Below are 24,703 nucleotides of genomic sequence, written 5' to 3'. Positions count from 1 at the left end.
CCTACCCTGTCCTCCCCCTACCCCCACACTGTCTGGGCAGCAAGGTCCCCGTCCGCGTTCTCTCACGCTCCCTGGAGCACAGCAGGGCGCCAGGCTCAGAGGGGTCCTGCCGAAAGTCAGTCAAGCGGACGAGCCCAGTAGAACCCAGCCGGAAGCCAGGGGAGGGGTTCAAGCAGCGGCCACACAGTCCCAACGGGAGGTACTCCCCCCAGAGCCCCTTTCCCAAGACCTAGGTGTCCATAACCTGAGCCCAGGTGAGAAGATGGAACACATGTGACGTGGATGAAATGTCTCCTGTCTGCGTCCTCTAGATCTCCCGCACATCTACATCCACTCAGCCACGCCAAGAGGGAGGTAGGATGACAATCCCTGTGTCACAGATGAGGGCACTCTCCCTGGGGAGAGTGGGTCACCTCTCCAGGGTCACCCTGCCAGGAAATAGCCCGGCCCACTCCTCCAGGATCTGGCCGTCGACCGCTCTGCTGTTACAAGCAAGGAGGAGCCTGTCCTGTGATCTCTGTGCGCTGTGGCTTGGAAGGCAGAAAGAAGGACAAGCTCAGCTCTGCACGCGGCTGAGGCAGAGGGAGGGGGAATGGGTGATGCCGGGGGCCCCGGGCCAAACACTGAGCCGCTCTGTCCAGGTGGCCAGAGAAGCTGGACCTGCCCCCCCGCACCGGGACCTGCCATTAGGCCGAAGGAGCGAGCTCAGCTTTGCACCAGCCCCTCGTGCCTCCTTCTTGCCCATACTTAGGGGATTACGCACCGCTGGTCCTGGAGGGTGGCCCTCGGGGAAGTCCACGCCAACGGCTTAGATCCTCGGTCAGGTCCCTTCCACGCCCCCGGGAAGTGCTGGGCCCAGACCAGCCCCTTGCTATCGGGGGCAGGAGTGGTAGGTCCCCAACATGTTCTGTCCTGTTGCCACCAAATGACGCCGGTGGGGTGGGGGGAGCAGGCAAAGCTGGCAATTTTAGAAGGACAAGCTTTGGGCTCCTAAAACGGCAGGCCCACTCTATTCTGAGACAAAGCACCTCTGTTTCTGACTCCCCTTTCTCAGAAGAGCTGTTCCCTTTGTAGCCTTGGGCATAACCCACACCGGCCAAGGGCCCACAGGACGTCAGAGCGGCAACCACCAGGTACGCACTCCCTGGCAGCCTGCCTCCTGTGTTCCCCACTCAGCCCCCACAGCCAGCTGCGCTGGGGAGGGTGGGACGGACGGGTGGGCAGAACAGGGAGGCACTGAGAGTACCGGGATGCAGAAAGAACGGGACGGTGATGCCCTCAGGGGGCGGGGGATACTGGCAGAGGGGGACCCCAGAGGACCGACCTGACCTGGGAGAGATGGTGAGTTCCACTTCTGCTCTACTCCCTGCTGCTGGCTGTGGGGAGCCTAGCTCCAGGCCCCCCTCGTGGGCCTTGCGAGAGAGCTGGAGACACCATCAGTCAGGGGCGTAGGGAGCTCAGCCTGGGGGGATACGACCCCCACCTCCCGGGGAGCAGAACCCTCGAGAGAGGGGCTGCTGGAGGTGGGTGAGGGAGCCAGACCCTTTCCCTCATGAGCCTTCAGGAGGCAGGGGCGTCTTGGGGCTCAGGGGGTGACCCTCCCGTCAGAGGGGTATGGGATCAAGGACGGAGCCTGCAGGGGGTCCACGGACTGGGGAGCCGGCTGTGTCAGAGCGGTGTTCTCCCCGGGTGCTCTGAGGAGCATCCCTATCAGGAGCACGTGGGACGTTTGTGTCCTGAGGAAGCAGAATTTGTAAGGAGATCCCCACACCTGGTTCCTACGATCACTGAGGTGCTGCAGCCCCTGGCCCAGCCAGCCCCTGAGATCTCTGCCCCAGGGTGAGCCTGGGTTCTCCTTGTGCACCGGAGGGCCAGAGAGCAGGCTGTCTGTCGTGGGCTGATGCCGGGCGACCCCCAGGATAGGCAGGGCAGGCAGCCAGCTGTTGGACCACGGGGCCTCCTGCCCTCCTGTGCAGGCTTCTAGCCCGGATCCCACCCCTGCTAGACCCCTCTCAAGGTCCCACCCTCCCTGCCCGTGAGGAGCCCCCTGCCTGAGTGCTGGAAACCAGCTTCCTCCGATCCTCGGGGCTCTAGCTACCCCCCAAACCCCCTCCGTGCCCAGCTACTTGCACTCTAGGCCTCTGTCACCTTCCACACCTGCCCCTCCACGGCACACGGCCCGCCCCCCACAGCCTGTCCCCCACCTGCCTTCGGCCCAAGAGCACTCCCTCCTGGAGCCTCCCCACTTTCTCTGAGCTCCAAGGACTGCAAGAATCAGTCAGCTCAGAACCCCGTGGGGTCTAAAGGCGACCTTTCACTGAGGGGCTTCCGGAAGCGGGGGCAGAAAGCTTTCCTGGGGTGGAGAGACTGGCTGCCTCCAAGCCCAGGGAGGACCGCAGGGAGCACAGCCCCCTGGGCAGCTCCAGACAGCTCCCCAGCAGAGCCAGCCGGGTCAGGCCACGGCTGGCTGGCCCTGACCCCCACACCCCCGCGCCTCCCCTCCCCTGCCCCTAGCACAGGCACAGCCCTGCAAAGGTCCTGGAGGTTAATCATTCCTGCAAACACAGACACCGGGTGGGGAGGGGGGACACGGGTGCCGTCCTCGCATATCTGCAGGGCTGCCGTGTGGAAAGCAGGCGGCATTGTGGGGGTGGAGGAGGCTGCAGGGGTGGGTTCCCAAGATGCCAGTACGGGGGGTAGCTAAGGTCCCCGTGCCTAAAATGGGGAGCCCCAGGTTAGACGTTGGCCGGTACATTCCCGAGTACAGAGAGTTCTCCTGAAGGCCACCGGGCTGACCCTACCAGGCTGGTCATGAACACCTCTCTTCACAGGAAGGAAACTGAGGCCCAAGGCCGTTCGTTGCGGCCAAGTCTGGGCAGGAGCCCAGGTCCTCTGCCTGGAGGGAGGAGCAGAAAAGACCCATCAGCCCTGCAGCTGATACACCCCCAGGGCGTCAAAGGGCAGCACTGTCCACACCCACTGAGCCTGGGCTGTGGAATCGGGGGCGGAATGTCTAGGCAGGGAGTGAGCCTCTCCATCAACAGCAGTAATCAAGCAGGCCTGAATGGCCCTTTCAAACTCAGCTTTGAGGGCACAGGAGCCCTTGGGCAGCCAAGAGACGGAACGGGCAGAGCCGTGGCCGGCACCCTTGTCACATCACACCCATAATAACCCACGAGTATCTCACCCCATTGTCCGCATGGGGAAACTGAGGCCCAAGACACAGAGTGGCTTGCCCACGTCACACACGGCTAGGAAATGGCAGAGGCGAGGCTGAAGTCCAGGTGTGGGCCAGGCCCTGGCCCCAGCTGCCTCAGGACTGCGCTCAGCCCATCACCAGGCTCCCTGGCTCTCCTGGGTGTGGGCTGCACCATGGCAGCCCCCCAGGAGGCAGGAGGAGGCCCAGGTCTGGGGCCCTGAACAAAGCTCGCCAGCATCCAAAGTCCTCCCCTGACGTCTCCTAGCGGGAGGTGGGAGGCTGGACAGGGAAGCTGCACGGAGAGCACGAGGCTCGGTGAGGGCCACACCACACTCTGGGCAGAGCGGCGTCACGTGCTGGGCTGGCACCAGCCGCATTTCAGCCCGAGCCGGACCCACCCCCCAGCTCGGTGGCTATCACCCTGAAGTCCCCCATCCCCGTCCACATGCCCAGAGCCCAGGCCACAGAGCTGGCTTGCTGAGAAGTGCGGTCAAGGAAGAGGCGGGGCTTGAGACCCAGCCTGGGCTCCTGTTGTGGCTCGGTGCCTTCGCATGCTGTGTGACCTTGGTCTGGGCACCTGCCCTCTCTGAGCCTCCACCTGCTCATCGGCAAAATGGAGGTGATGGTCAGTAGATATGTTTGAGAGTACCAGGATGACCTCCGTCCCCTACCCCACGGTCTCGGAAGGTCCTCCCAGCCCTGAGCCAGACTCCAGCCCCCGCCCCTCAAGAGGCCCTGGGACCAGCCCCCACACCTACCAGCAGGATGTCAGCAACCACCGCCCAGTTGCAGGACAGAAGCAGCTCCCCGAGGACCAGGAACACCTGTGGACAAGGACCCCAGTCACCAACACCCCCTGCATTGGTTCTTCCCGCCTGCAGAGAGACAGGGGCCGGCGAGATTGGTGGCAAGAGAGGCCGAACCCCGTCTGTAGTCCTGGCGGCCTCCAGGGTGGGTCGACCCTCCCGTCTGGGCAGGCTGCCAGCCAGGACCCAGGGGATGGGGCCGGGCCCCGAGCCTTGATAAACAGCCCCCAGGCCCAGGCCTTGAGGTCCCACCTGGGGCCCAGCAGGAGGGGCCAGGACTTCTAGGCCCCGTCCTGCACCACCACCCCTGCCCTGCCACCTGCCCCACCCCAGGGTCTGCCGGTGACCGGGGCAGGTGGGTGGCCACTGTGGGCCTGTGTTGCCCTGCCCCCTGAGCCCCCTGCCCCATGCCAGGGGATTAGGACAGCCTTCATTCCACTCACTCAGGAAGAGCTTAATGAAGCAGCAAGAAGTGGGGGAAAGTCATTTCTCAGAGCTTCCAAGAGCTTATTGCTGGAGCGGAATTAGTCATTCCTGGAGTCACGGGGCTGTGCCCAGGGCAAACCACGCTCTGGTTCCCGTAGGCCAGCGAACACCCAGGGCAGCGGAAGTACAGAAGGCTGGCTTGCGCCTCCCACACCCCAGCCACGTCCACCGTCACCCTCTCGGCCACCTGCATAGTCCAGGGTCATTACACCCAGCTCCCAGGCCTAGACACCAAGCCCCTTTCTGGAGAACCTCACTCCTGCCTCTGGCCTTCTGCAAGGGGAAACTGGCTGAGGGGAGTCAGAGGGAAGCCCAGGACGGGGCGGCCTTGCGGGGAGGTGGCACGGAGCAGAGCCCAGAAGAAGGGGCAGGATTCCCCAGGAGGCAAGCAGCTGGAATACGGACCCCCGTGCTGGGGGCAGCAGAGCGAGCTCCCTCAGTGCAACCAGCCCCTGTCTCCCCCCAGACCGAGGACCTCTGCAGCCCGGGGCTGGGCACCCGCAGGCTGGGGATCGGGAAGTCGCTGGGGCAGGTCTCAGACCCACATCTCAGCCTGACGGGGTCCCACCCAGGCCTCCTGCGGCCACATGAAAGCCAGCCCGCTCTCATGGCCCTCCATGAGCCACCTGGACGGTCGTCCGTCCTGTCCTCACACCCCACACCCTGGGCAGGATGCCCGTGTCTCTCCCCTGCTCCCCCACACCCACAGGACTGAAATATGCCTTCTCCTTCCTCCAGCTGGAGCAGGGTGGAGCCCGACCCCAGAATAGAGCCTGCAGAGGGAGGCAGCAGCCGCAAGCCACCATGGGTGCCAGGTTTCCTGAGACACACCTGGAAACCGCCCGGCCACCCAACCGCCCAGTGCGGCTTGGCGGGGCAAAGGCCGGGTAGGGAGTGGGGAGCGGCTGCCTCCTGGCCTCTTAATTACACAGGCTCCCCAGGCGCCAGGAGGGCTCGCCCAAGAAGAGGCGGCCGCGGCCCCACCTGCCTTGCCCAGCGACCCTGGGAGGTCACCACTCTCTGGGCCTTGCTTCCCCCGACCCAGAAGGCAGTGGGCTTCCCTTGTGCCCCTGTGTCCCCCGTGGGCTGCGTACAAATGCGGTCTTGGAGCTCAGGGTCTCCTGTGGCCGACTCAGACTCAAGTGAACACCCCAACCAAAGGGCCCCAGTCTGCCTGGCTGTCCAGCCCCAGGACCTCCTGGATGCCCTCCTGTGCCCAGAGGGCCCCGGGCACCTCTCACCAGCTGGTCCTGAGCTCTGTCTCTCCTCCTGGCTGCCACACCCCGGCACTCACCCCGTGCAGCCGCGCCAGCCAGGACAGACCCCAGCACAGGCTGCCCCAGCAGCCCGCCGTGGCTGCCTCTTGTCTGGGAAAGCCTGCCACATGCGGTCACCTGAACTGGACGTGGGGTGGGGGTCCTCCAGGCTTGCTGTCCACTCTGCTTCCTAACATCGCTCAGATCGGTCCCCCTCCTGCCACGGCTGACCTGTTCCAGGCCTCCCTCTCCTCCTCCCCGGTTCCCAGGCCCCACTATGCCTCCTGACCCTAGCCCCCAAGGGGACTGGCAAAAGGGAAATCTGACCCTGCCCTTGTTCCCTCAGCACCTGTGCAGCGCCCCGCACCCGACTCATGTCCCCGGGAGAGAGGGCCTGGCAACGCTGCCTGGAGCCCCCCAGCCCCCTTCCCCGTTTCAGACCCAAGACGGCCCCTGGGGCTGGAGCAGTGATGATGAATGTCCCGGCCTTGGTCACCCCGGCCAGAGACACGCACTCACACCCGTACGCACCTGCCATGACTCACGCACACATTCTCACACACACTGCAGCCACACGAGTGTGCACAGATGCACATGTGTGCAAGACCTCACCATGTGCACACCGCGTTTGCACACATACGCGGACACGCATAACCCGGGACACACAACTCACACCGCAAGCATGCGCTGCGTAGCCAACAGCGATGACTCAGAGCATTGCTTCGTGTGGCGTGTGCCGGCAGACAGCGGCATCCAAGCTGGCCAGACAGCGGGTCCGTGCCGGGACGGGCCTGCGGGCAAGTGAGCGGGTCCACGTGTGTTCTGGTGACCTCGCAGACATGCACACCTCTCCTCATGCACACACAGGTGGGCGTGGGGAGGGAGCGGGAGGGAAGGCAAAATGCCTACGGGGAGAGGGTGCTCAGCCCGGAGGTGGGGAGGGGCTGTTGTCCCGCAGCGGCCGTAACTGAGCTCTGAACTGCACAGATCCTAGGCCTCGCCAGGAAGGGGGACGGCAAGCAAGCATCCCCCATGGACTCCGAAGATGGGGACGGAGCTCAGACCTGAGCTTCCCCTCCCTCGGACCAGCTCCATGCCCTGTGTGGCTAAGCTGGGCATGACAGGCCCCGGCACACGCTGGCCGCCAGCAAGCTGCCGGGCTGGCTGGCACACTCTGCCCCTGGGCCTGCCATCCGGTAATTGCAGGGACTGGCTTCAGGGCGCGAGGGCCCCACTCAGTTCCTGGGGGGCCGGCGGCCTGGGAGGCAGGTAGGCGGGGAGCGAGGCCATGAGCAGGCTGGGTTCTGCCATCCTCCTGGAAGACTCAGCAGACTGAGGCCCTCTAGGTGGGCATTGCTGCCCGTCCAAGAAGAGACACCTGCTAGATCCTGGTGGGGGTGAGGCACGGCCCTCAGAGGAAGGGCGGGTGGTCCCTCTTGGTCTCTCCACACTGCCCCTGGCAAGGCTGGCTACTCCAGCTCAAGAGCAAGACAAGGAAAAGCCCCCCCAGGACAGGGTTGTTGGATGGCTCCCCAGAGCTGGGGCACCTGCACAGCCCAGCTGCCAGGCCACCCCAGTGGCCAGAGGCTCCTCAGCCACCCCTGACCATAGCTGTGGTGGCCACACATAGTGGCTGAGCCTGCCAGCTCCTCCCGGAGCTCCTCCCGGCGGGACAGATCCCCCCATCCGGGTCCTTGCTCTGGAGTCCTCAGGGCTGAGAGGGGTGGCATCCCCTACCAGAGGGTGAGGCCGTGGTGACCGCTGAGCGGGCACCTGGAGCGGGGTAGAGACTCCGAGTTTGGATCTCATTCAGGCTGGAAGGGGCCCTACCCATCGTCTGGGGCAACTCCCAGGCACAGACAGAGGGCTGGATGGTACCACTGACTTCCCTTCCCCCCAGAAGGGAGAAGGAGTGAGTCGGAAACAAATTGTTTTTCATCCAAGAACAAAACCTAATGGCACAAACATGGCATACTGGTAGCGAAGGGAAGAGAGAGACAGACAGTTCTGGAGGGCAGAACTTCTCCGCCCAGCCTCCCCAAAGCCCCCACCACTGGGGGAGTAGACTGAGTGGGGGTCCTTCGTTCCCACTCCTAACTGGGCACCAGTGGGGGTCTGCTGGGGAGAAGTGGGGAGAAGCAGAGAAGGTGAGTGATGACCCCGTTCTGTTCGAGGCCAGAGGGGCTCACAGGGAAGGTAGGTAGGAGGACTCTGTGCTCACCAGAGCTTTGATCTACCTCCCAGAGGGCCGCAGGTGCCAGGCGTCAAACGAGGACTCCCAATGCCTTACCAGAACCCCAGGGAAGCCTGGGACCTGACCGGAGCCTGACCAGAACCCCAGAGAAGCCTGGGAGAGCCACTCCGAGGGGTCAGAGCAAGCTCAGCAACACAGCAGAGCCCACGCCCAGGCTCAGCACAGAGGACGGAGAGGAATGAGAAGGGCAGAGGAGACCGGGACTCCCTTACCAACGGACCCGGCTGGCGCCTTCCCAGCCCACACATTTGAAGGTGTGAAGGGCTGGGAGACAGAGGCTCACATGGCAAGCACCAGCAGCCAGGAACCGAGGCCCGAGGCCCACGACACACAAGGGTCTGAGAGCTGCCAACGACCACCCCGTGAGCCTGGGCGTGGGTCCCTGCCCCGTCGGGCTTTCAGATGACACCGTGGACCCTGGGCCAGCACCCACCTCGGCCTTGGGGAGACCGTGAAGCGGAGGGTCCCACCGGGTCCGGCCCAGCACCTCACCCAAGATGCTTAGAGACAGCACGCATATTGTCTTAAACGGCCGAGTTCAGGGTGATTTGCCTCACAACACGAGATAACTCATTCGCTGACTGGTACACTGAATTTCAAGAATAATTAATGAAATCTTCAGGTATCCAGCTGGGAAAAAGAACCAACACGTAGGATTTTTTTAAACGTTAGGGTAACTAGGGGCACCTGGGTGGCTCCATCGGCTACAAGTCTGACTCTTGGTTTGGGCTCAGGTCATGTCTCGTGGGTCATGAGATGGAGCCTGCGTGGGGCTCCGTGCTCAGTGGTGTCTGCTTGATGTTCTCTCCCCTGCCCCTTCCCGCACTCATGCTTATGCTCTCTCTCAAATAAACAAAATCTTTTTAAAAATTTAAGCTAACTTTATCCTCCATAGCAATATTTGAGCCAAAACACAAGAGAAGGAATGCAAAGAGACAAGGAAGGAAACTGATCCCAGGGTATTAGAGCCAGTCAGTGCTGCTCAAGGAAGAGTCGACGGGAACACGGCCTCACAGACAAACAGACAAACAGACCCAAGCAGCAGTCTCTCCGGTACAGACGACCTCAGCCCCGAAACCACCAGGTAGGAGCCGAAGAAGACCAGGAACGGACGTTGCTGGGCGTTGAGCCCACTCAGCGCGCGATTCCCTCAAACGACGGTGAGGGTCATGCCTGGAGTGTGGGGGTTGTATTCCAGCAAAAGCGAAAATGATCACAGAATACGAACCGGGAGCTCGGGAGGGAAGACAGGTGGCGGACACGAAGGCAGGTGTCCTCTCCCAACGCTGGGATGCACCAGATAATCCAGAATCTTAAAAGTCATTTGAACTTGAACAATCCCTTCTACTTCGCTTCAATTTCCTCAGGAAAATTCATGTAAGTTTACTAAACAGATGAGTCCGTTTCCAGGAAATATGCAGCATGAACAGATCGCTACAGACGGAAAGTGGACTGGGGTACCCGGGGCTGGAGGAGGGGCAGCTTGGCAAACGGGGAGGGACTGATTAACAGACACGAACCTTCCTTTCTGGGGTGGTGAAAGTATTCCAAGCTGGATGTGACTATCGCTCAGCTCTGAATGCACCGGAGCCAGTGAAGGCCCAGGGCGGGGTGGGGACGGGTCATGAATTCCTTCTCAGTCTTTCTGGTGTTGAAATTACCCTCCTATGTGCCCCAGTTTAACAAAATACCGAGGGAAACGTGAACTGTGTGCGTGCATCTGCAGAAACACGGGGAGTGACGGTCCCCTAGCCGATGAACGGGGCCCAGATGCTGAGCGGAGGCAATTCTGGGGACAAGAACGTGGGTCACTGCTATGTTCCTCGCTGTGCTTTTCCGCGTTGCCGTTCGTGTTTCAAGCTCCCCGCGAAGGAAGACAGGAATGGGGTACAGTGGGGCGGGCTGAGCTCTCCGCCCCACTCTGGACCTGGCGGTGGAGCAGGGGGCACCCACGGCCCAGCCTGGCGTGCTCAGAGCCCCGCGTGGCCTCCCACTCCGTGCATGTGCACCCCTCGCCACCCGCTCAGCCTCGCGGCGGCACCTGACCGCCAACACCTCCCTCCTGAGGCTCAGACTCACGCCTGGATGTCTGCAGTGCATGTCCAAGGAGGCATCTCAAATTTTACACGTCGAAACTCAAATTCTTAATCCCACCCCATCAGAAACAAAGCTCTGCACCTCCCTTGATGTCCCGGGTCGGCCTCTGACGGCGTGCAGCCCCCCGGGGCCACCCTGCTCGTCCCCTCGCCCCCCGATTCCCAAGGCACAAGGAAATCCTGTTGATTCTACTTCCAAAACGTACCAGAATCTGACCTCGTCTCCACACGTCCTCCCCCCTGCCCGGGCCCGCGCCACGGCCAGCCCGTGCCTGTCTTACCCGCAAGCCTCCTGCCTGGTTTCCCTGTTTCTGACTTTGTCCGTTCTCGTTCTACCGACAACGTGGCCTCCAGGGAGACCCTGTCAAATCCCGAGGAAGTCAGCGGCCACCATGTAATCATGCTTCTTGGTGCCCACACACTGCCAGTCACGGTGAACCCCACCAAACCGCACCTTGCTCCCACCGATGAGCTATGACAGCAGCGGTGCCTCTCCCGGCCCAGGCCTCGGGAGCTGTGGCAGCCTCTGTCTGCCCCTCCCTGGAGCGCTGGCCTGAGACGGTCCCGCGGGAAGGCAGTCTACACAGCAGAGGACACGTCCACTCCCAGAAGGCAGGAGCCCCTGCCCACAGACAGGAGACAGATGGACGTTCCAGCCCACCGGTCTTCCAAGCTCAGGCAGCCACGCGAGGGAGGGCGGGTGGAAGCCGCCAAGCCACCGAAGCGTAAGAAGTAACAAATCACTGTTTCGGGGGCGACTTGTCACGTGGCAACAGGTCCCTGCTACAAACCCACGAGACAGACCAGTGCGTGTCTGTGCAGTGACTCCCCGGATCTCCCAAACTTGAGGCCACGGTTGTCCACGGACAGGACTCTGCACCCACGGCCACTGCCTCTGACCTTACGTCCTCTGCTCTTCCCCGGCTCACCCCTTCCAACCACGATTCCTTAAGCCCACTGGCCGTGATTTCCCCCGAGGGCCCCTTCGCCAGCGGCTCCCTCCCCACTGCACCCTGAAAATCCACCCGGCCCCATCCCTCACTCTGCTAGTGAGTGTCACCATCTTGGCAAGTCCTCGCTGACCACCTGGCCCGGCCCCAGTCCCTCCCCTTGTCCTCCTTCCCTGCTCTGTCGTCCTCCACAGAACACATCCCCACCTTGTGTACCACTTACCGCACGTGTTTAATGTGCTACGTACGTATTTTTGCCTGTTTTGTTCAGTGTGGGATCCCCAGGTCCCAAGACAGTTGCTGGCATGCAGGAGGGGCTTGGGGAGTGTCTGGTGAGTGAGTATTTCTGCTCGTTCCCAGCCACCTCGCCCTGCTGAGCTCTGCACCGTGAGCCCCTCGGGGCCCTGCATGGGTGGGAGGCTGAAGACCCCACACCAAAGTTTCCCACTTGTGAGGCCAGAGGAGCAGGTGGGACTAGGAGCCGCGTGAGGGTGGCCCACACCTGTGGGGCTTCAGAGCTGCGCGCCCAGAGGACCCCAGATAGTTACCCCGAGACGGCCACTGAACATGTCACCTGCTCTGTCAGCAGCCCCATCAAAAAAATAACCCCCACCCTTGATTCTGAGCAAGCAGCTGTGGCCCCAGCGAAACACACAATGTGGACAAAGTGTTGCTGCAGGACTTTCCAGGGTGGGTCAGAAGGCAGCATGGCATCACCAGGCCCTCACGGGATGCCGGACCTTGGGGGTCGGCCGCCGTGTTGTGAGGAAGCCCCGGCCACGTGCGGAGGACCCGGGTGGCTGGTCCGACTCCCAACCCTGCCCCATGCTGCCCCGTTCACCTCAAGAGGGAAAAAGATAGATTATCCCCACCCCAACCCACCCAGACTGCAGACTTACGAGCGAAACAAGTGTTTCTGTTGTTGTAAACCACTGGGTTTCCTCGCGTGCCCCTGGTGACTGGCGCAGGCTCGGAAGTTCATCAAGCTCCTCGGGGAATCCAATAGGTCAGGATGGGCACCCCACATTACAGAGAACCGGGGCTCAGCAAAGCCCAGCCCTCACCCCAGCTCACACAGCTAGTGATGCGGTCGCGGGAACACCGTGCGTCTGTCCCCGAAGCCTCGGTGCCCAAGGGCTCCCGTCCCCTCACCCCTGCCCCTCCATCTGGACCACGAAGCCCAAGGAGGCATGGTCGACATTCAGGCCGTCCTCCAGCCACAGCGGTGGCGATGCTGGCGACAGTGAACCCCTTCTCCTCCGAAGGGCAGGAGCTCTGGGAAGGTGGCCAGGGAAGGGGGTGTGAGCCAAGACCTGCTGTGCACGTCTGGATTCTCGTTAACAGCCGTGAAGCCCACTTCCCCTGCCAAGAGGCCAGGGCAGAGGGGCGAGAGACAAGGCTCTGCGGAGGTGGGCTCCGGGCGTGGGCCCCCCCGGGAGGGTCCTGGACCAGACATCATGAGCTCAGGGACCCTCTCTCCCCGGAAACCCAGAACAACATTGCCCCGATCCGTCCTCGCTGAGCAGCGGGCCCACTGGCACGACGGCGTGGGCACACAGAGACGCACACACACGAGGCCACGTGTGTCCACACACACGTCTACAGACCGGAATATGTCCGTCCTGCAACGTATGCTCACACGCGCACATGTGCCCACATTTCCACGCGCCCTTTCCAGGAAGCCAGCTCTGTCTCCCCGGACGGTCGGAGACGATGCAGGAAGAATTGGTCTGGTTCCTGGGAGCTGGGAAGTGAAGGGACGCACGGCCGATGGACGGATGGACAGAAGAGACGCAAGTGACTCTTTTTCTGAACACAAGGCAATCCCTCAGCCGTCTTTGGACACCCTTTCTGACACTGACCCCGGACGTCCCCCAAACCTGCTGACAGGCCTTCTGGTGGGCCGCAGCCCGTCCCTGCCCATTAAGGTTTTAGGGGTGACATTGTATCTCACGGCTCCAGACTCCACGTCTAAGTCTCCATCAGCACCACCCCTGGGACGCCCGTCTCCGGCCACCGAGTCCTCCAAACCCAGCATGCCTGCCCACGGCCCTCTCCCAGGAGGTGAGTCCCTGCCCCTCCTCGTCCTCCCACACCCCCCATGCTCCCTCCGGAGTAATCAGGGAGTTTCTCCAAGGTTCCTTGTGATCCAAGGACTTCTCCCGCCTCCGTGGGGGGGCTGTGGCCCACGCCTTGCCACCTCGGCCGGGTCAGGGTCATGGTCTAGCACTGCCCACGCCTGTGTCCACAGAAGCCAGACTGATCTTTACTAAACGTGGGCTGTTAACAGAAAAACAACAGAGAAAATCACTAAAACCAAAGGGGGCAGCAAACAGACCCCGACTGGAAAGAAAGGACAGACACACGTCACTAAAACCAGGAGGGAGAGGTACACGCCTGCCGACCTCACGGACGCCTCGGGTCTGGAAGGGGTTACCACGGACAAGTCAGACACCGACACAAAGGTACAAACACTTAGAAAGCCGCCAACTATCGAGAATGACAAAGAAATAAAAAGCCTTAATTGATCTATCACAAGCAGACGCCAAGTCAGTCTCACGAGACTTCCCACCGGCAACAGCCCAGACCCGACGGCTTCACTGCTGACTCCTGACAACGTCTAAAGATGAATTAATGCAAATCGTTCCCAAACTCTTCCCAAAGATGGACTTGCCGGGGCTTTCCACAGGGTCGACCCCTGATGCCAGCACCACGGATCACGAGGGAGCTGCAGGCCACTGTCCCTCGTGGACACAGACGAGGTCCCAGCCACATGGCCACGAGCCCATGTCAGCGGCACCAGCCGGTGATGGTACCACGACCGAGACACGGTCCACGCCAGGAAGACAAGATGGGCTACCACGCAACAGTGGTGAGTGCCCCATATCGGTAAAGGAGAAGCCGCCCGGTCACCTGGACAGACCCCCCCCCCCGCCGCCCCATGCAAATGCCTCTCACTCCCAGTCAAAGCTGGTCCCACCCAACGCATGCAGGCCCCATGCGACCCCGTCCTCCTGTCCTCCTGTCTGTCCCGCCACACTGAGCAGAGGGTCCTCGTGGTTCCCCAGACCCAGCAGGTGCGCGGCTGCCTCAGGACCCTAGTGACCCCCCAGCCCCCTTCACATCCTGCAGGAGGCCTCAGGTCCTCAGCCAGCACCACCTCTAGGGGAGCCCGCCCCCAACGCTCCCGTCTCACCAGTCTTCCTTATCTAAGCATGCGCCCTCGGAAATACGGCAACATGCTCTCGTGTGACTCACCTGCCCGCTGCCTCCCTCAGGGAGGACGTAACCCCCAGCAGCCGCACTGCTTTCCTGTCACTCGCTGCCCTGACTGCGGCACTGAAACCAGCACGCCCCTCACACGTGTTTGTTGAGTGAATGAATGATGTGAATTCCTGGTGCTGTGTCCCGGGCCCAGCGCTGAGGAGGATGGGAACCGCCCTGGGTCCTCCAGGGCTGGGAGAGGGGTCAGAGCCTGAGCAAGAGATGCTGAGAGTCCCGGGAGTGGAGCAAGGGTGGGGCCCAGTGGTCAGCAGAAGCTCCGTGGACGGATGGGGCAGGGAGGGAGCCACGAGGGGCCTGCAGGGTGTACTGGGCCATGAAGGCCATCCAGGAGTCCACTGAGGGCTTTGGGAGCCGGCAGGAGGAGCTCGACCCAGTTCCAGAGGCCCCAGGGAGCCCAGGAAGGTCCTCGGTGTCCCTGGCCACTTGGGGAAAAGAGACCGTGGTAGGTGAGCAGTGAGGCCAGCAGCCCAGGAAGGCAGCTCCTGGCACAGGGCCCAGAGAAAGACAGAAGGCATGCGCCATGCCAGACAGAAGACCGCAGGCCAGGACGTGTGAGGGTTCTGTGACCGGCGCCGGGCGGGAGGGCAGGACCCGGATCGCGAGCTAGAACATCCATCAGACGTCGGAGGCACAGACGGAAGCACGGAGAGGGCCTCTGCTCAGGAGGTCCAGAAGGTTCCGCTCTCCTCCTGGAAGGCTGGAGCCTGGCCTAGGGGGGCTCTATGCCGTCGGTACCATGACCGGGCCTGAGCACGAGCCCCAGGAAGGAGCAGCATCCCAGCACCCGAGGAGGAGGGACTCGTCCCGGGCCTGCCCGCCATCCTGCCCTGCAGCCCCTCACCCCCGTGCCAGGACTTGAGAATCTTTCCTGCTGGCCCTGTCAGCCAGGGCGCAGTGTCATCTGCAGACGAGCCGTCCAGCTCTGGAGAGGTGCCAGGCTGCAGAGGGGAAGACAGCTGTGTCCCCTGAACACAGCCAAGGAGCAGTCTCCAGAGCCAGCCAGGACCATGGCAGAAGCGGGCCTGGCAGGGGTCCGGGCCCCGGCTGCTGCCGGAACAGGCCCGTAGTGGGCCTCCATCTGCCTTCAAGGTCAGGCCCATGCGGCCCCCGCCAGCTGGGATGCTGGTCCTCAGGCTCCCGCTCTCTCAGCCAGGATGAGTGCCCATCCAGGCTCTGCTTCTCCCCTCAGGGACCAGAAGATCAGTACAGCGTCTGCGGGCTGGGTCTCCATCTCCTCTGTCCCACCGTCTGTGCCGCTGTCTCTGGCCCTCGGTCTTCCAATCTGTGAGCAGCGGGGAGAAGCCCTTGCCCACAAGGCGCTATGAGGGCCACGTGGGGGCACGCGCAGAACATGAGCCGGTGGGACCTGTCTGTTCGCTAGGGACTCAGCCAAAGCCCACCCACGGCTGGACACGGGTGAGCAGCGCCCACACCGAGAGACGCGCCAGCCCCCGTGTCAGGCTCGGGGAAGAGCGCGCCGTCCCCCTCCCCACCCCGGGCGCTGCAGGGCGTTCATCTGAGGAGTGAGGATGCGGGTGAGGGGCTCTGGGTGGCCCAACTGCAGTCAGAGGACGCCAGCGACACGCCCACCCTCCCACGCCAGACAGCACCGCGAGGGCACCCCAGCACGTCGCCCAGGAGCATCAGGATGACAGGACCGGGCACGTTCCGAGTGCAGACAGGGGTCCGACAGATGCCACAGAGGGGAGACGGGCCTGAGGGTCCCGAGAGGGGAACCCTGCAGGGTCCAGGCAGGAGTGGCCAGAAGGGAGGCCACCTTGGAAACAAGCAGGGGGAAGCCGTGCCAAGACAGAGGCAACAGTGTCACCTGCACCGAGAACCAGACGATGCAAATAGCAGGGCTCCAAGACTCACAAGGGACCCCTGCGCACAGAGCCAGCAGCATCTGGACCCCAGCAGAGCAACCCCAGACTCTGGGAATCCTGCCCCGACTAAGCCGGCCACAGCTCCCTCTTGCCCCAGTGCGGGAGTCTGGGCCTGGACACAGAGTTTGGGGAAGCGGAGCCAAAGCTGTGGTTGAAACGGGACCTGGCTTTTCCAGGGCACGAGGGTAACAGGAAAAGCCATGGGATCTGGCCGTGGGATCTGGCCATGGGCTGTGATTTGCCTTCCGAGTCCAGCCTGCTCAGGGGCATCTGTGTCTGTGGTGGGGACCCCAGGGCCTTGGGACGGAGGGGAGGGGAAGGGGAGCCTGTCTGGGGGGGCAGAATCATGGGTCCCTTCCCACTGGGTGGGACCATCAGGGCTGGGGGACGGGGAGCCATGTGTGGGGGATGCACACAGTCCCCCAACACACTGCAGTGCCTGGTGGACCCACACGTGTGCTGAGCCCAAGCATGAGCACAGGACAGTCCAGAAAGGCTCTTGGAGAAGAAGCCCTTGTGCCGGGCCTTGCAGATGAGCGGTGTTCAGGACGCCTAGGAGAGGTGGTGCCCTGGCGGAGTCCGGGAGGCGTGAGCGGTGTGAGGCGGTGACGGGAACATGGGTTAGAGTCAGACCATCCCACAGGGGCGCTGGCCTCGGCCACGGCCCATGCGGGCCTCACGCCCCCCCTCACACCCTCTGTGTCCTCGAGCTCCCAGCGTATCCGAGCCGTCAGTCCCAGTCAGAGCAGCTCAGGCTTGAAGCCCAGCTCTGCTCCTTCCTAGCTGTGCTGCTCTTGGTAAACCTCCGTTGACCCGTCTGTGAAATGGGGGTACCAGATGCTCTCTGGGCGGCTCCAGAGGTGGAGGCCGGGCACGGAAGGAGCCCCCGTGAACAGGGGCGACCCACTCCCCACGCCCCGCACCGCGCCAGGGGCCCTCACTTACGTAGGAGGCCAGGAGAGTGACCCGGGCCAGGATGAGAGCCAGGAAGAGGCAGGGGGCAGCGGCAAGCAGGCTGCAGGCACAGATGAGGGGCTCGGCCCGTGGGTTGACTTTCTTGTACCTCCTCGCAGCCTCTGCTCCCAGGACAACCCCAATGATGCCGGTCACCACAGTGAGTATCCCAAAAATCAGGCTGAGGACAAAGAATAGAGCAGGGTCCGTGAGCCAGGCGGGGTTGGCCCTGTCCTGGGGCTCAGCCCCCAGGGCAGGATTGGGTACCTATGGGGAATGTGGCTGTGGACCCCTCCCTCTCCCTCCAAACCAAGGCTCCGGGGTCCTCAGGGTCCTGATCAGGAGCCCATATACTCCCCCTCCCCCATCCCCATTCCTGCCTCATCCTGGGGATGTCACCAGCCATGGGGGCGACCGGCCCACCACCCCCACCTCCAGGGAGGTTCTCCGACCGTCCACCATCCCGAAGCTCCCCCCTCAGAAATCTCAGCTGCCCCACTCTGGCCCCAACCAGCTCGCCTTCTCACTCCACACACAGATGGGAATGGAGGCACAGGAATGTTTATTTGTTGAGCTCCTAGGATACAACCGGCCCTCATCAAGCTTTGCACACACCCTCCCGAACCCCACTGTTCCATGCGGCCTTGGCAGAGCTCTCGAGCTGCCCCCTCCTGCTGCACTCCCTTTCCCACCCACTCCCCCTCCAGCTGCACTTGGCTCCCCAGCACCTGCCCGGGGAGAGCTGGCCCTCCAGAACAGACCCCCATGGGTCCCCAGAGCTTGTGTTCCAAAATATAGATCTCCCAATCCCCACCGGAAACTGTCCACCGGCTCTCATACACCCGCCAGACTCATGCCAGCCCACGTGACGCACGTGGCCCTTCCTTCATGGTCTCATCCTGGTTGACCTCAACCCTGTGCCCCCAGCTCCAACCTCTTCTGCCCCCAGACGAGTTTCTGTCCCCACTTCAGACTTTTACTCCTCCATCGGGTTAAAGCCTCTGCCTTCGACTCAGGTCATGGTCCCAGGGTCCTGGGATCGAGCCCCGCATCGGGCTCTCTACTCAGCGGGGAGCCTGCTTCCCCCTCTCTCTCTGCCTGCCTCTCTGCCTACTTGTGATCTCTGTCAAATAAATAAATAAATATTAAAAAAAAAAAAAGTCCTGCAAGTTCTATGCTGACCCTCTGCACAACAGGCCTGGTGAAGCAGCAGTCCAGCTCCTACTTCCATGCCCCAGGGGCGGGGAGCTCACTACCCCCACACAGCCCCTTCCCTGTGCACCAGCTCTGAGTGGTCCGAGTCCTCCCAGGGCCGGAGCAGAATCCTGTGTCCTGGAGATTCCTGCCCTTCTGCGTCCTCACCCTGGGGTGACCCCAACCACGGAGGGGAGAATAACAGCTGAGGTGGGTGTGGAACCCCAGCACTGGGACCTTCTACCTGCTCTGTGATGGGCTGAATAGTGCTCCGCACAATGGCTAGGTCCTAACCTCCAGAACCCGTGCAACACAGACTTCGGCGCAAAACAGACTTTGTCGATGGGATTCCATTAAGCATTCTGGGATGGGGATTATCCTCCATGTTTGAGGGTCCCTACAGGCCACCGCCAGCATCTCTGTAAGAGGGACGCTCAAGGGGACTTGAGACACAGAGGACAAGGCAATAGGACCACGGTCGCAGAGACTGGGGATGCGGCCACCCTGCCAGGGCACACCAGCAGCCCCCAAAGGAGAAGAGGCAGGAGGACCGTCCCCTGAAGCCTTGGAGGGGGTGCGGCCTCTCGGAGCTCCACTCTGGCCCCGTGAAACCCCTCTGGAGGCCCAGCCTTGGGACCCTGGAGAACAATTCTGTTGCTCTAAGCACCACACCTGGGCCACTTGCCACCGGGGCCTAGGACATCGCTGGCCACACAGGGTCCATGGAGGAGCCCCGTCGGAGGACGAGGTCAACGCTGAGAAAGGGGATCTGACTTGCCCCAGGATGCAGAGCCAGAGAGCATCGGACAAGAACATGAGTTCTGTCTGTCCCCCCGCAATGTGTCCGGGCCGCTGAAGGACCCCCGACGTGTCCAGGCTGCTGTGGGGCTTTGAGGCCCCCATCTGTGTCCCCGGGAGAGAATGAGCTAGCGGTAGAGCCGAGACCAGCAGCACAATCTTGCAGGCTGCCTTCCTGTGCTCTGTCCCTGAGGCTCCGTGTGAGCACCTGCCCTGTCCCAGGCCACGATGTTCAAGTCCCCAGCAGTCACGGGAGGCTCTGGCGGCTCCAGGATGCGGCACTGGGAGCACCGGCCTCAGAGTCAGATGGGTCTGAGGCTGGGTCTGCGGCCTGGGCGGCTCATTAACCTTTCTGATCTTCCATCTCCTTGCTCCATAACACGGAACAAAGGGTTTTGTCATACACGCTCAGAGGGTCTTCCAGGTAAATGCTCCCCATTCCGGCCTGAACTAACGAGAAGGCTTAAGAAGCGACAATGGGAAAAGGGAAGGGAGCTCCGGGCGGGCCAGCCAGGCCAAGGCACAGACGTGCAGGAGGCCTGGGGCATTCTAGAAATCACGTGAGCTCCTTCCAGGCTCCAGTGGGGGACATGGAGACAGCAGGGAGGCCGGGGAGCAGGAGGGGGAAACGGGTGTCAGGGGGCTACACACCATGTCCCTGAGCCTCGAGGAGCTCAGCCTCTGGGGACTGAGAAGCCAAGCGGAGATGAGGAGGAGGAGGAGGAGAAAGGGAGTGACGGGGGCCCGGGGCTGAGCTGGAGAGATGTTGGCCTGGGCACAGCATGGGACGAGGTGGGGACAGGAGGACACTGCCCTCTGGATGGCTTTTTCCCCCACCCCGACATTCTGGCAGCTTTCTCGGGACACTTGGGGCCCCAGACGAGGCAGAGAACACGTGAGTACACGTGCAAACTGCCCAGCCCCGGAAGGGATACGGCATCCCCAGACCTTGATTTGCCATCTATGAACCGGGAAGGCCTCACACCATGGGTCCCATCGTCCCACAGGCCCCACAGAAGCCTCATTCCCCTACCAAGTGCCTCCCGGACCCCCACAGCAGCCCAAGAGCGGGAGAACTGGGGCCCAGAGGGGATGAGGCTCCTTGCCTGTGGCCCCCCAGAGCCCTAGGACCTCAGCCGGAGCAGATCTGGGCCTGCCGTGCCGCCGAGGTCCCGAGTCCTAGTTTCTGCACGGAGACGCTGAGCTCGGGGGCGTCTGACCGGGGCGGCGCCCGGGACTCCCGGAGGACCCTCACCTGTCCTGGCTGTTGCACGGATCCTGGAGGCAGGGAGGCTGCAGTCCATGCACCACACGGGCCTCGAACAGAAACTTGGGGGCCCAGAAGCCCAGGGCTCCAGTCACAAAGGCTATGGCCGTCACCCCAAGGGTCGACCACACAAAACTCCAGCTGCAAGAGAAAGTGTCCTGGCTGAGACCCTGGGAGAGGACCAGGGCTGCGGGCTGGCTGCTCCTGTCACGCGCCGCCCCATCCCGGGGACACTCTGGCCCCCCGAGTGCTCCAGATCCTCATGGTGTCGCCCACGAGCCCTGCACTCCCCCCTCCACGCGTTCCTTCTCGCCGGCCCTTCCTCCCTGATCTCTGTGGGACCAGCTCTCCCCCTCCCAGAAGGCCCCAAGCCAAGAGCACATTCTCCAGGAAGCTGTCCCCGCTGCCCCCACCTTCCTCCAAGTGCCCTCCACCGGCCGCATGGCTCTGTATCAAAGAGAGCCAGTCCCGTCCGCGCCCCACATTCCAGTAAATCAGGAGGCTTGGGAGTGCGGTTGACTCCTGTCTGCCTCCCCACCCATGCCCGGAACACGGATGGACGCACTCCCACGAGGCCTGCAGAGGTGAGTGATGAACTCCCAGCATCCCCCCGGCAGCCCTGGGAGAATTGCGTCCATTGAATAAAGGAAGGGAGTAAGGTTCCAAGTCTCAGGTCACTCGGGGATAAGGCAGCGACCGAGCCAGCATCCAGGCTCGCACCGCCTCCTTCCCAGCCCCTACTGTCCCATGGCAGGGCGAGAAGGGGGCCTCCAAGTGAGGGAGGGGTGTCTCCATTGGTGAGCTCAGAGGAGGGAGAAGGCTGTGATCCTTGGGGCTCCCTGAGGCCGGGCGGGGCCGGGCGGGGCTGCTGGGCAGACGGGGGTTTTCAGTGACATGCAGGGAGGAGCGGGGACACTCACTTTCTCCCCAGGTAACTGACATCCTCACACCAGCTGCTCCTCGGGTCCCCCACGGCCACCTCTTCCTGCTTCTCAGCAGCTCCCCTGGGCGGGTCTGGAACCAGCACGATAAGCAGGATCAAGGCCACCGCTTCCAGGCAAGGCATGACCTGGGCATGGGAGGGCCCGGAAGCTCAGGACCACACAATCACACCCGGGACGCAGGAGCTCCTGCCGGTGACGAGCCACGTGGCCCAGGGTCTGGGGGGCTCTGTGCCCTGGGGGCGGGGCAGGGGGCTCACTTCTTGGCTGCTGGGTATACAGAAAGCTTGACATTTCCTCACCCCTAGGAGCACAACCTCTCTGCGGAGTAGTGTCCCCTTAGGACTCCCTTTAATGTGTCCAGTAGACACGACTCCCTTAGGGCTCATGAGCCCGACCAGGAGGACTCAGCAACTGAGCCCGCCAGGTCTGTTCTGCCCCAGGCTGTTCCCACCCTTGGCTGTCCCTCCCCAAGACCCCACGATGCAGCACATACACCCCCCACCCACGTTACAAGCCGCTTTCCTGAGCTCACACCGATAGCAAACCCAGAAGCCAGCATCTGAACCCAGGGCTGTGACCTCCACAGCCATGTTCCATCGAATGTCTGAAGCTGCCAAGGTCTGATCCCTCCCACGGCGCCAGCGACCATGCCACGTGGCTAAGGCCACGGGAGGCTGGAAAGTCCCTGCCGGCCCAGGGGGATTGGAGGGAAGAAGAGGAGGCTGGACTCACTCGGAAGGCCCAACGCCAGCTCCCAGTCAGCTGCAACACGGCTGACCCCAGCACGTAGCCCAGACCACTGCGATAGAGGGGCAAGGAGGACAGGCAGTGAGGGTGGGGGGCAGGTACAAGCCGGCAAGGCCAGCCTGAGCTGGGGCCCCCACCCAAGGAGCTGCTGCTGCTCACAGCCCTGTCACGGGAAACGTGAGCCACGTGAGGCCCAGGTGTCCGCTGCCCTTGGTCAAGTCACTGGTGACCTCTGGCTCCAGGCCCATCCCCTGCACCACTGCCCAGTGTGGCCCTATCTGAAGACCCACGGCTCAGCCCTGCCTGAGTCAGGCGATTCCAGGAAACCCGGATTAGAGCTCAGAGGTCAGATTGCAAATCCCACTCTGACCTACACAAACCCGCCCCCACCCTCACCGCCCCAGGGGTGCCTGGCCCAGGCCTACACACGCACCAAGCGGGCCTTCCCCAGTGTCCTAGGGTAGAGGGAACACCTCTATTATATCTAACCCTTAAGACAGCCCACCGGCCTGTGTCCTCGCCACCTTTACAGATGAGGAAACTGAGGCCCAAAGAAGTAAAGGGACATGGCAAGGAAGGGGGAGGGCTGGGATGCAAATTCCATCTCCAGTCCAGCTTCTGTCCTGGCTCCTGTGGGCCTCAGTTTACCACCTAGGGAAGTGGGTCCTGGGTGGTACCAACCTTCCAACAGGGATAAAGATGTAGAAGACGGCCAGCACCCGGGTCCGCTGGTCCCTCACAAAGAGGTCGCCCAGGACAGTGGGCGCGATGGTGGAGAAGCTGGCCGAGCCTATGCCCACGACCCCCCGGGATAGGAAGAAGAGCCAGGAATACTGGGCAAGGAAAAACAAGACCCCAGTGAGTCCCAGGATCACCCATGGGGGGAGGGACCAGAGTGTGGACACATGCCCCCAGGGGAGGAGGGGCCGGGGGCTAAAGACCCATGGCTAGCTTCCCCGCCAGGACCCCCAGCATCACACGGGCGCCCCCTGCTGATGCCTGCAGCCACCAACAGCCCCGTGCCCAGGGAGCCCTTTTTCTGAGCGTCAACCTTTGCCCTGCAGGCCAGTTCCCGTGGACAGTAGCGGTCACCCGCACACGCCCCCCACAGGCAGCAGCGGGTCGTGCAGGAGAGGAAGGCTCCCGTGGACAGCATCTAAGGGGGTCCTCCCTAGGCCCTGGAGGGCTCCCCTGCCGCCAGCCTGGAGCCCGGAATGGACGGAGGCCAGCGCATCCGCCTTTCCAAGGGAGAAACCAGGCGTGGGCAGGTCCCCAGGGGCCTGGCAGGGGTGTGGGCACCTACCTGGGGGGAGATGAAGGAGCTGGAGAGACCTGCCCCCGACCAGAGCAGGATCCCAATACTCAGCGCGGCTTTGCGGCTGTGGCGGTCGCCCAGGTAGCCGAACACCGGTGCGGACAGCAGCAGGCAGCAGACGAAGACTGGAGGGGACGAGCAGGGCCGCATGCATCCCCCGCTGCGGCGAGCGGGCGCGCGGGCCTCCTGGCCCCCACGAGGGACCGGGCTCGGATGCCACAGTGGGCACCGCAGCAGTGGGCGGGGGCCAGGAGGAGGAAAATGTACCCCAACCCCCCGATCTCCGCCTAACCCATACCCCAACGCCCAGAGTCAGGGGACTGGGAAGGGGAGTGGAGGGCCGGGCGGGCTCAGTGCACCGCTCTGAGCAGCCCCCCAAGTGCCCGCAGGGCTGTGGCCCGGAGTGAGGTCGGACGCGGCCACGGGGCAGCTCGGGGGCCCCCAGGGCTCCCTGCCCGGACCCTGTCTCTGCAGAACCCCCCTCCTCTCGCCGGCCTGCAGGTCCGATTTTGCTGCCGCACCCCTGCTGGGGCGGTGGGGGGGATGGGAGGCGAGGGCGGTCGGCCCGTGGCTCGGCCACCAGCAGGGTTTCGCGGGGTCGGCGGCCAGTCCCGGACCCCGTCCGTGGTGCTGCTCACTCAGTGAAGCGGACCCTCCGACCCGCGGCGAGCGGAAGAAGCTGCCGCACGTCTTCGGGACTCGCCGCGCGCACTGGGACCCTCGTGGCTCTGGTCCCCTCTCGGCAGGTGCTGCGGACGGCTTGGACCCGCCTCCGCCGAGGCCCCCCCCCCACGCCCGGCCTCCATTCGCTGAGCGCAGATGATTGACGCGGCCCGAGCCGAGTGAGCGCCAGCTCCGCCCCGCGCGGTCCCAGCCCCTCCCACCTCCCCGGGCTGCTCTAGCATCCCGCTGAGCCGCACGCGTTTGCAGAAATTAGGCCGGTTTTGACCCACAAAACCTGGCAATTTAATACGGTTCGGCCGAATACCCCCACAGAAAATGGTCCTCGGTGTCCGTGGCGTTTAGAATTTAACAGCTTCTGCCAACACGGCCGTATCCGTGTCCGCGGGCACAGAAGCGCGTGCCATGCCCCCGGCTGGCACCTGACGCATCGGTCGCGCTGTTTTTGCTCCTTGAACGGTTGAAAAGCGGACAGTGTCTCTCTGGTATTTCAGTCTGCATCGTCCGTCTGTCCAGTGAAGCTGAGCAGGTTCCCGAGCTCACATCCTCTGCCGTTTGAAATTACCATGCAGATCGTGGGGCTAG

At 63.0% G+C, this 24,703-nt stretch overlaps 1 protein-coding gene across 1 annotated transcript in view; it reads right to left on the bottom strand.

The window, feature by feature from the left end:
• The window catches only part of SPNS3 (sphingolipid transporter 3 (putative)), a 32,789-nt gene that overhangs the window by 2,073 nt on the left and 6,013 nt on the right, over positions 1-24,703 (bottom strand). The window contains exons 3-9 of the mRNA XM_032840026.1: positions 23,426-23,562; positions 22,804-22,955; positions 22,108-22,174; positions 21,352-21,500; positions 20,420-20,572; positions 17,164-17,353; positions 3,958-4,023 (exon numbers count right to left, since the gene is read on the bottom strand). Of these exons, the coding sequence (XP_032695917.1) occupies positions 3,958-4,023; positions 17,164-17,353; positions 20,420-20,572; positions 21,352-21,500; positions 22,108-22,174; positions 22,804-22,955; positions 23,426-23,562 (914 nt within the window). The remainder of the gene's footprint in view (positions 1-3,957; positions 4,024-17,163; positions 17,354-20,419; positions 20,573-21,351; positions 21,501-22,107; positions 22,175-22,803; positions 22,956-23,425; positions 23,563-24,703) is intronic.

Source organism: Lontra canadensis, unplaced genomic scaffold (assembly GCF_010015895.1).
Source record: "Lontra canadensis isolate GAN:19392208 unplaced genomic scaffold, GSC_riverotter_1.0 scaffold110, whole genome shotgun sequence".
Taxonomy (NCBI): Eukaryota; Metazoa; Chordata; class Mammalia; order Carnivora; family Mustelidae; genus Lontra; species Lontra canadensis.
Note: the sequence above shows the minus strand (reverse complement) of the source record. Positions and strands in the feature narration are given on the sequence as shown.